The 10,990-nt window shown below is 59.4% G+C and overlaps 1 protein-coding gene across 3 annotated transcripts in view; it reads left to right on the forward strand.

The window, feature by feature from the left end:
* SNCB (synuclein beta) overlaps positions 1-4,069 on the forward strand; it is a 4,797-nt gene extending 728 nt beyond the window's left edge. For 2 of the 3 annotated variants that reach the window (XM_027643702.1, XM_027643703.1), the window contains exons 2-6: positions 194-321; positions 1,790-1,828; positions 2,185-2,303; positions 3,079-3,168; positions 3,318-4,069. In XM_027643702.1, the coding sequence (XP_027499503.1) occupies positions 201-321; positions 1,790-1,828; positions 2,185-2,303; positions 3,079-3,168; positions 3,318-3,350 (402 nt within the window). In that variant the 5' untranslated portion in view covers positions 194-200 and the 3' untranslated portion in view covers positions 3,351-4,069. Of the gene's footprint in view, positions 1-6; positions 50-193; positions 322-1,789; positions 1,829-2,184; positions 2,304-3,078; positions 3,169-3,317 lie in introns of those variants that run through there. The other variant, XM_027643701.1, reaches the window with a different exon arrangement.
* The last annotated feature ends 6,921 nt before the right edge of the window (positions 4,070-10,990 follow it).

Genomic DNA, 10,990 nt, shown 5'->3' on the forward strand with positions numbered 1-10,990 from the left:
CCCGGCCCGGCCCGGCCCGGCCCGCCCGTCCCCGCCGACAGCGAGCCAGGTCGGGCGGGCGGCGGGGCCGGGGGCGCGGGACCGGGATGCGCGGGGAAGGGATGCGCGGGGAAGGGATGCGCGGGACCGGGATGCGCGGGGCGGGCGGGCGCGGGGCCGGGGCGGGGTGAAGCCGTGCGGCCTCTCCCCGCAGAGCCGCCATGGAGGTGTTTATGAAGGGCTTGTCCAAGGCCAAGGAGGGGGTGGTCGCCGCCGCCGAGAAGACCAAGCAGGGGGTGGCCGAGGCGGCCGAGAAGACCAAGGAAGGGGTCCTCTATGTCGGTAAGGACCGGCTTGCTCTGCCAGCCCCCTGCCAGCCCCCTGCCTGCCCCCTGCCAGCCCCCTGCCAGCCCGTGCCTGCCCCCCCGATAATCCCTGCCCGCTCCTGCCTGCACCTGCCGGCCCCCTCTGCCTGCCCTTGCCTGCTCCTGCGTTTGCCCTTGCGTCCTCCTGCCCATCCCCCTGCCTTCCCCCTTCTGCTTCCACCTGTCCCCGGCCCCTCTCCTGCCTTTCCCTGCCCCTTCCCCGTCACGACCACCCTGAGGCAGGGTGCCCCGGGGCAGAGGATCGGTGCCCGCAGTGCCCCCCAGCCCACCGGGAATCTGCAGGCGGGAGGGTGGGCTCTGCGGGCAAGAGCAGAGCCGGGGCTGGTCCCCAGGCTGAGGGGATGGGACCCCCGGGGACTGGACTCTCTGCGGTCCCTGGCAGTCTGAGCCCCAGGGTCCCTCGGCTCCATGCCGAGGATGCTCTGGGACAGGAGTGCGGAGGGACTGTGATGGAGGTGGTGACCTCTTTGCTGGGAAGTGCCCAGCTTGGGGCAGCAGGGCCGGGACCACGTTTTTCCCCCTTGAAGAGACAATGTCCTGGAATGCATCCCACGCCAGGAGATGCTCCCCTGCTCCCAGTTGGTGACTAAAGAGTCCCTCTGTGCTGCCAATTGGGGTCTGGGTCTATTTGGTGCCAAGTCCTAGAAGACATGGCTGGCTGGAGAAGCAGGTCCTAGGCAGGTTGTGTGCCTGGCTGTGGTGTTGGAATGCTGGGGGCAGGAGCTGAGGCTGCCCCGGACTGGAGCAGGAGGCAGGAGGGCGCAGGGCTGGGTCTCTGTCCTGCTCCAGAGGGCACTAGCTCTGTGGGAATGCTGAGGCCTCAGAACTGTTCCCTTGGGCAGTGGTGGATGCCTGCTCTGGATGCACACTCTGCCCAGGGTGTGTGTGCTGGATAGGGGTCCAGCAGCCTAAGGAGTGCCTGGAGGCTCAATCCTGCAGGAGCTGCCCAGTCCCTGCCTTTCCTTCCAACCTAGACACCCCACCCCCATTCCATGGGGTGTCCTGAATGGTATCACTCTGCCTGAAGGAGCCTGGCAGGATTGTCATGGCCAGCAGCAGCACCCAGCCCTGGGCACTCTAGTTGTGGGGCTTCCTGTGCTGTGTTGGCACCAGCTCTGGGTTTGGATCCTGGCTCCCATGGGAGATTTTACTCAGCAGCACGGTTGGCATTCAGCCTGCCTGGCTGGGCCCTGACAGGGTGCTGGGCCCTGGGGTCTCTGCCCTGCCAAGCATGGGGCAGTGGCCCCAGTCCTGAGCGTCCTGCAGGGACCAGAGAAACCTTGCAGGGAGCCAGGCGTGGCTAGGCTGGGATGTGGGCAGGATGCTACCCTGGTTCAGAGCCCTGCAAGGGTCCTGGGCACAGCATGTGGCGAAGCCTGGCCACTGGCCTCTCTAACCTGATCTCTGTCTCTTTCTACCCTCAGGGAGTAAAACCCAAGGCGTGGTGCAAGGCGTAACCTCAGGTACGGTCTGCTCTTTCTCCCCACTGCCGTACCCCTCTGGCCCTGAGAGCGTGGCCGCACTAACGAGATCAGAGGCTAATTGAGGGGCTGATGTCACTCTGCTAAAGCCTCTTATATAACTTATATCCCGCAACCAAGGATTTGCAGCGGTGGCTCACACTCCCTGCCCAGCTGCAGAGCACTGTCCTGGCCCCCTCCCCTCCTCAGCGCCCCAGCAGGGAAGTGGGAAGAGCCTGATCCTGCCCAGCGACTCCCCAGCAGCTCCCCCTGGGTGGTGCAGGGCATGAAGTCACAACTGGGCTCCCCTCCCTGGCACGGGGTGGGGGGGCACTGATGGGCAGCCCTGGCTCTTGCAGTGGCTGAGAAAGCAAAGGAGCAGGCGTCCCAGCTGGGTGAAGCGGCGTTCTCCGGCGCGGGCAACATCGCGGCGGCCACTGGGCTGGTGAAGAAAGAGGAGTTCCCTGCGGATCTGAAGGTGAGACCCCCCCTCCCCGGATGCTGCGGGGAGGCTGGCACGTGCCCGGGTCTGGCGGGGAGCCCCTTGGCTGCTCCCCAGTCCCGGGGGAGGGACCCTGAGGGTGCCCAGGTGCTCTGCCTGTGCCCAGGCCAGGCGGGCATCGTGGCCCTGAGCGTGCGGGCCGCGTGCGCGGCCGCGTGCGTGGGGCGTGCGGACGTGCGCGCGCGCGGGCCCCGCCATGGCGGCCGGCGGCATGGGCCTGCGGCGCATCGCTCCGGCGGCTGCGAGGTGACCTGACAGCTGCGGGAGGGGCAGCGGGTTCCAGCTCGCCGCCCCATGAGCTGTTGGCTTCCAGCTTAGCCCAAAATAGCATCAGCTGAAGAAATGAGGCCACCGCCGCCACCGTCGCTGTGCGGCGGGATCGGCTGCCCCCCTTTCCCTCCTGCCAGCCCCGGGGAGGGGTTACCCAGCACCGCCCTCCCCTGACAGGGATGCAGGATGCTCCCGCAGCACTGACAGCCCCTGGAGCTCAACGGGGCCTGCACAGTGCCAGCACCCGTTGCCTGCCCGGGGCTGGGAGAAGCACAGAGATGTGCACACACAGCCCCTGGTCCCACGGACTTGTACATGTCACCTCCCAGCTAAGCAGGCTGCTGTGTGCTCAGGGTGCCACTGGCTCCCTCTACGTGGAGCCCCCTGTATGCTGCTTGCATTGCTGGTTTGGCAGGGGGAGGGTGGGTGGGTGCACACGGGGGGCTGTGTGTGTGGGACTGACCCCCTGGCTCACTCTCAGGCAGAGGAGGTGGCCCAGGAGGCTGCGGAGGAGCCGCTGGTCGAGCCACTGCTGGAGCCAGAGGGGGAGAACTACGAGGAGCCCCCGCAGGTGAGGGGATAGGGTGGCAGGGTGGGCACAGGGCACTGTGGAGGGCACAGTGTGACAGTGTTCACAAAGATGGCAGGGGGCTGGGGGAAAGAGGGACTCTGTGCCCCACCTGAGCTCTCTCACTAACTCTTTCTTTACCCATCCCACAGGAGGAATACCAGGAATACGAGCCAGAGGCATAATGGACCCCCATCCTTGCCTCTTCCACCAGCAGCACAACGAACCGCCGGTAGCCCCCTGCTCCTCCCCAGCCGGCCCTGGCCGGTGCCTGTGTGCCGGGGAGGAGCAGGGGTGCCCCTGCCCCGTTCGCTCACGAGTTCTTCCTCCAGTTCCGTTCCAAGGGACCATGTCCATGTCTCCGTAACATGTCTAGCAGTGAGAAAAACCCTCTGTGTCCAAGCCCCCGAGCCCCGGCGCGTGCCCGAGCCGTGGGTGCTGCCCGCAGGGGCTGGTGTGTGTGCGTGTGTGCGTGCGTGTGTCCATGAAGCCCGGGTTTATGGCTCTGTATCCCTCCCAGTGCCATAAACCCCGGCTGTGTCCCGGTGTGTCTGTGTCTGTATGAAGCATGTTTACCTGCTTGCGGGCTGCTGTACATTTCGCTTGCACGCCTGTCCCTGTGGTTCTGCTCTGGTCATCGTGGAACTATTTTTTTTTATATATATATCTCTCTATCTATGGGTGGACGGGTCTTTTGCCTTTGTGAACCCTTGGTGCCCAAGCCCGCTCCCCAGCCTGCTGGGTGGTGACGGTGCCTGCGCCCCCCCCCCCGAGGTCCCATAGTGCCGAAGCTGTGTTGTGACGTGGCATGGATATTCCCCCGTCGCTGGATGTGCAATACGAGGGCAGCTGCCAGTGACACAGCTGCCCCCGTGTCCGTGAATAAAGCCAACTCTTGTCTGTAGCCCCCTGGTCCTGCTTGTGGGGTCCCTGGGGAGGGGAGCGGCCCCGTACTTTGGTGGTAGTTTTGGGAAGAGGAATGGGGCTGGCAGTGGGGGAGTAGGCTGAGGTGGGTCTTCATAAGGACAGGGTGCCTTTCTGTCCTCTGGCTGCTGTCCTCTGTCAGCAGCAGGTCACTGTGCCCTGGTCCTCCAGCCAGGCTCTGGCTGAGACTTGGGGTGCAGTCAGCATCACTATGCCAGCTGCCTGTCTGCAGGGCTTTGCATCTCCAGAAGAATGCAGGGGGCCCTGTGGGGCTGTGGACCACAAGCCAGGATGAGGCTAGACACAGCCCTGGACTCCAGCACTGGTTTCCCCCTTCCTACCCTCAAGAGGTCGGGGATGTGGCTGGCACCCATGGGCTCACTCAGCTGCACTGTGACCGCCTGAAGGGCAGGCGGGTGTCACACACTGCTAAGGGATGTCCACCATGGCAGGGGGTCCTGTACCCACCCCAGAGCACAGTCCTTGGGCCTTCAGCTCTCCTGGGGCAGGACCACCAACCCAGCCTAGTTCCCCAGCCAGCCTCCAGCCCCTTGACCACAGCACAGGCTGGGGTGAGGGGCTGGGCTGAATCTCCGTGACATGAATATGAGATTAGATCCCCTACCCGTACTGGCTCACCAGCTTCACCAGCAAGGAGTGAAGCTGCAGCAGTCAGCACGGACACACAACAGGTTTGCTGATGCCTGCAAATCTCCACCCTGGCTCTGCTCCCCGTGCCTGTGCTGGTTGCAGCAGTGCTTATAGCACCCACCATGTGTTATTAGAAGGACTGAGAGAGCTCTTTGGGGTCTGTCTGTTCCCTGGGCTTCCCTGTCCCCTGGAACTAATTGCATTTTTTTTCTTCCCTTGTCCAATTCTGCCATCCATAAGCAAGCAGACCTAAAACAGCAAGATGTCAGTGCAGTGATGTGGCACCTCCCTAGGGTGCTGAATTCCTAAAGCTAAGGTTTGGCTGTGCTATTGCCACTCACACGCCCATGGGAGCGTGTGGCACAACTGGTCTGTACCTTTGCTTGCACCTGGGTGTGTTCTCCCTCCTGAGTTGATTCTCAACAGTGGCAGGGATGAAGATGTTGCAGCACACTTCCGGGATGCTGCTATCATAGGGATCTACTTTTGGGAAGCCAACTATGGTCCTGTGGCCCTGGAATGAGCGGGACAGTCCTGCTGGTCCCAGCCTAGCGATGTTGAGCACTGCCCTCAGAGCTGGGCTCAGTGGGACACAAGGGCCAGCCACATTCTCTGTGGGTGTTTCAGAGACAGGCACTGACCACCACCCCTTTAAGAACAGGGATGGGGATGACTGGGCTCAATTCAACTGCTTGTAGTCTTCTAGTGCCTTGGGATTGATCCCTCTGGGATTGTAAATGGCTCTGTCTGCGACCCCTACACAGATGCAGCAGGTTGTGCAGGTGTGCAGCCCAACTTTGCCAAAGCTCTAAAGTAACACGGAGCAGAGATGGTGTGGGGAGAGGTAAATTTTGGGGACAGACACTGAATCTGACCCTCTCCTGGTAACAGCCCCCTCTCAGGAGCCTGAGCTGAGAAGCACAAACAGAAACCCCAGTGTGGCCATTCTTGGTGAATGTTTTGGCTGGGTGGAGACTAGGACCTCGCAGGGTGGAGATCTCCTCGGCCAACGAGAGGGTTGTGAAAGGCAGAGCCTCTGGGATAAGGGCTTCCAGCTCATCTTCCAGCTCAGCCTGTCTTCATCACCTTCAGAGCTCCTGGACGCGATGTTCCAAGCACAGCATGCTGTTCAGTTCCTAAGAACCAATCCCGAAAGAACACAGCTCCAGTGAGAAACACAGTCCCTTGGTGGGCACCATGCAGCATCCAGGCACAATTCTGCACCTCACACTGAGGGGGTGTGATCAGCTGCCACAGCATCAGCACAGGGTAGGGCCATGGGAAAGTTCAGCTCTCCTTATGAGGACAGAGGGCTTTGCACTCTCTGCCCCAAAGCACTTACCGGCTTGATACAGCTCCTAAAAGCAACACTGACACCACAAAACCAGCCCCAAAACTCAGCAAAACTATATACAGTAGCTGAGGAACTTCAGCTGTCTTGTTCTCTGCCACATCAATGAAGCATACAGATGTGTGGAAAGGAAAGGGATGAGCAAAGGCAAGGCTGTTCCCGAGGCCACTGTGGGCAGCATCTCAAGGTTCAACCTCAGTTCAAAGTGTCCTCCCTAGGGCAAGGAGCTGCTTTGGAGAGTGAGGGCTTGGAAACATGGAGTTGCAGCTGCAGGCAGGACTTCGGCTCTCTGGCTTCCAGTTTATTCCACCCTGGCAGAGAGCAATGGCCTCAGGAATGGGCAGCTGCAGGCATGGATCGGGGCAGCAGTGCCTGGCCGAGAGCAGGAGCTCCTGGAGTTACAGCAGGGGGAAGCACCTCACCACAGTTGTGAGCTGGACCTGGGCTGAAGAAAGGGAGGGAAGGTCCTTCCTTGGAGGGAAGGTCTGTATCCTCAGAGTCCCACTGAGCTCTTGGGCCCAAACTGGCACTGTCAGAGCTTACCTGGTACCCCAATGTGTGGGTGCAGGTATCTGCTATCCAGGACATCTCCCACTCCCCAATACTGACATCAGTCACCAGCATGTCAATCCCAGGCCTTGTGGAGGTAGAAAAATGTGTCATATCCATTGATTGCTGTGCTCCAACCAAAGCATGTGTGCGGCCAAGTGATTTCCATGGGCTGATTAAGGCCCTGGGCACACCGAGGAGTCCCCTGACCAACGTGTGGTGCTGCCCATACCCCAGGGCCTCCTAAGCTTCCCTCAGGTATGAATGGCTTTGGCTTTCACGAGGTCTTTGCTGCCTTGTCCCTTTCAAGAGGGAATGTAGAGGTCTTTGCCTTGTGATCAGCACCCACTCTATCATATGCTGAGGCAGAAGAGACTTTCACTTCCTCCCTAAGTCTGAGCAGGCCAGCAGGAATGGAGGATAAAGCCCAGTGAGACCCTTGCCCAGCAGTAGGACCAGCCTGAGGCTCTCTCTACTCCAAATACACAGTGTGCAGGCAAAGTGGTGAAGGGACAGCAGAGCACTGGGGCAGTGACAGGCAGTGGTGGAATGGCAACCTCTCTGCTTGCCTGGCCAGGTAGCTGCTGCCTGCTCCCCTGATTACCAGCAAACACTGTTTACAGAGCTGGGACAAAACTCTCACCTACAAACTCCTTCTTGGCCTTTTCTACAGTAAAACGCCTCATTATTTTCTCCAGCTCATGTTCCTGCGCAAGAGCAACAAAACACAGTTGTTACTGAGGCCCCAGGAAAAATCACAGAGCCACAGTATAGCATCCGGCAGCTGCCCTGCCCTGCCTGATGACTCCAGGGAGTTTATTCACAGCAGCTGGGGTCCCTGGATCGAAAAAAAGAGATATGTGAACTCCTGTTCCCTTCGCTCCCTGCCCTTCCAAGCTCTTGATGATTTGCCCCTTCCCCCAGCACAGCAGACAGTGGCGGGAGCATCCCTACATCAGGCTCCTTCAGCTTGTCTCTGGCCAGATGCACCGACCCATAAACCAGAGTTCACCTCCCTCTCCCCGCCCCGAGCTGCTTTTCACAGTCTCTGGGCAAGTGTTACTCACTACAAACGTCTCCCCCCACTCATCAGAGGCATCGCTGTGATATGCAGAGAGAGGGAGGGCTGTGCAAATGGAGCGTGAATTATGGGCTGTCGGCAGGGAAACAAGAGAAGTGAACTCACCGAGTATTTCCTTGGATTGATCCTCACACCTGCCATGGCAACACCAAAAGGAACATCTGGAAAAGACCGGGTAAGGCAGACAGATGTTCTCTGCCAGCTCACCTGCTCCCCAGAGGGAGGAAGTGACTATGGCACTTGTGATCTTGTTGGTGGCAAGGGACCACCGCTTCCCCACAGCACACATGGGTCCCCACTAATGTCATGCGGCCTCTGCAGAGTGGAGCTGAAGGCAGGACAGGATATGGACCCTGAGTCTATCACAAATGCCACCAGCCAGAGCTGAATCCATGACAACCCAGGCACAGCGACTGGATCTGAGAGGCACAATGCTTGACACTTCCTGATTAACATGAACATTCCGGGCTGCCAGTGGCATGTTCTATAGCGAGACTTGCCCTCACACATCAGTGCCCAGAGAAACATCCTGCACTTCTGAAGCCCTTCTGATTTTCACAGCATCTAATGAGCTTTTCTGTCTCATAGCCCCTTCCCAATACCCAAGTCACCATGTGCTTTATGTTCACCTTGTACTTACCCACTACGGTGCATTTTTGTGTTGTTAATGCAGCCAGAGCTTTCACTTCATCAACATTGATTGATCTGCTGAAATGAACCCCTGGGAAAGGAGAGAGAAGAAGTAAAGAGCCCCTGCCTTTCTACCACAAAGGCATAGAGGCACTGTGGGAAAGGCTTTGACTCTTCTGAAATAGCAGCATCTAGTCACAATAGATGATTGCATGATGATCAGAGAGCAGGAGCATCTCTACTATGGAGACAGGCTGGGAGAGCTGGGGCTGTTCAGCCTGGAGAAGATTCCACAGAGATCTTAGAGCCCCTTCCAGTACCTAAAGGGGCTCCAAGAGAGCTGGAAAGGGACTTTGGACAAGGACACGGAGTGATAGAGGGAGTGCCTTTAAACTGAAGAGGTCAAGTTTGAATTAGATACTAGTAAGAAATTCTTTACTGTAAAGGGTGGTGAGGCACTGGAACAGGTTGCCCAGAGAATTGTGGCTGCCTCATCCCTGGAAGTGTTCAAGGCCAGGTAGGATGGAGCTTGGAGTAACTTGGTCTAGTGCCACTAGTCCCTGTCCCATGGCAGTGGGGTTGAAATTAAATGATCTTTAAGGTCCCTTCCATTCCATGATTCTATGATTCTTTGTGTTGGTTCTTTCTCAGAGCTTCCCCTCATCCTGTGCTGAGAGGCTGGACGTGTGACTGGGCTGTTCCCCACCCAGCTCCGGTTGATTGATGCCATGCTCAGGCACAGAGCTCATGCCTCTCAGTGGCACAGAGCAGCTGGCAAAGCTGGGCCTCCCTGTTCCTCTGTCCCTGCCTCTACCCCCCAGCTGGTCCTGGGTCCATATCCCTGTCTGTATTCTGGAGTATCCTGGGGTGCTCGTCCACCAGGCTGTGGTGTCATGGACACAGTGTCCTCCCACTCCACAGGGCTAAGGCAGGGGCTGTGTTTTGGGGCATCTGGAACAGAGGGTGCTGGCAGGGATCAGATACTCCCTCCCCCAGCACGTCCACACCAAGGTGTCTGGGAAAACCGTGCTGTTTTTAGGGTGCTTGGTGCTTTTGGATCTCCAGCTGATGTCCCCATCATCACACAACACTCACAGCTCTGGACATGCTGAGGGTACACCTGCTGATGTCATGGCCCATGGGATAGCATGTGGCCAGGGCTGGGAGCCTGATGCCCCCAGGCATCCCCTGCCTCTGCCATTTGCCAGCACCCCACCAGCCCTGGTACTGGCATCTCTGCCCGCCGATACCATGGGCAGCCGTGTGTGAAGGTGACGTGGCTGCGAGCAGCAGAGGGAAACCCATCACCTTCCCACCAGGGCAGCGCTGGAGGAGTCACATTCCCAGCCAGCTGTGTTCCACAGCTCCCTGGCACAACGGGGCACTGGGGAGCCGGACGCGGTGGAGCCCAGCCCGGGCTGATCCGCATCCCGGCCGCGTGTGTCTGCTCGCTCCGGCGTGTGCGGGCGCCGGCGGCTGTGGGGGAGCCCGGTGTGCGTTCACGTGGCGCTGCCCGTGCGGCGTGGGAGGTGGGCCATGGCGCCCGGGGAGGGGGTGCCGTGCTACCTGCGCCAGCACCCCCTCCGCCGAGGGAGAACGCGCTTTTCAGGCAGCTGCCTGGCTCCTCCCGAGCCGGCAGCGCGGGAGTGCGTTGCCAAGGCAATGGGGACCATCTTACTCATCCTCCTCGCTATTGTTTTCCTGCCAGCCCCGAAGTGCCCGGGCGGGGAGAGGAGGAGGAGGAGGCAGCCAGCCTGGGATGAAGGCTGCCTGCAGGGAGGGGAGGATGATCACCGCGACCCCCCCCCCGCCAGCCCGCGCCCCCTGGGACAGGGACATGCTGGGTGGCAAGATGCCGATGGGGATGGGGAGAGCTGCTGCCGATAGGGCTGAGAGCAGCAGGTGGAAGCAAATGGCAGCAGGATGAGACCCAGCAGCCTCCTGCCTGCGGCAAAATCCCAGCCAGGGACCAGGGGTCGTTTGTCTCCTCCTCTGCCAGGACTTGCCCCAGTCCATGGTGTCTCTTGGATGGGACTGGGTCTGGTCCTTGTGCCCAGGATTGGGTCTAATCCCACACAGGACAGCCCCTACTTATGCCCCACACCCTGTTCCCACTTCATTGCAGGTGGGCAATTGGGCCCAGTCAATGCTACAGAACTGGGACCAGCACACAGGACCCAGAGTGGGGACAGACACCTAGAGGAGGGGACACATTGATTGGTGCAGTGATACACCCCCAACTCAGTCACTCCAGCCATCTATTGAGGTGCCCAGTGCTGACATGGAGGTGCCTCACTCTGCCCCAGGGAGAGAGAATTAAATTTTATTTAATTTCCATATCCCGCATCCCTATTTTTAGCCTTCAGGGTTTTGTTCCAGCCTGGCTGTTTACTGAAAGAAGCATTTCCAATCTCCCTTGTCTCCAAGCAACCAGGTGTGCCAGCTCCCCTAGAACCAGCCTTACCCTATAGATCTATAGGGATGGGAGACAGGTGCTTATGTTAACCACAGGATGGGGAACACCCTCTAACCTTAGCACATGCCCCCCCAAGCCCTATAGATCTATTGTTCTTGTCTGTATTGACATCCCCGAGTCACGGAGGGGACCCTGATCCTATAGGGTGACGAAGGGCAGGAGA

Source organism: Corapipo altera, unplaced genomic scaffold (assembly GCF_003945725.1).
Source record: "Corapipo altera isolate COAL_440 unplaced genomic scaffold, ASM394572v1 75, whole genome shotgun sequence".
In the NCBI taxonomy this organism is placed as follows: domain Eukaryota; kingdom Metazoa; phylum Chordata; class Aves; order Passeriformes; family Pipridae; genus Corapipo; species Corapipo altera.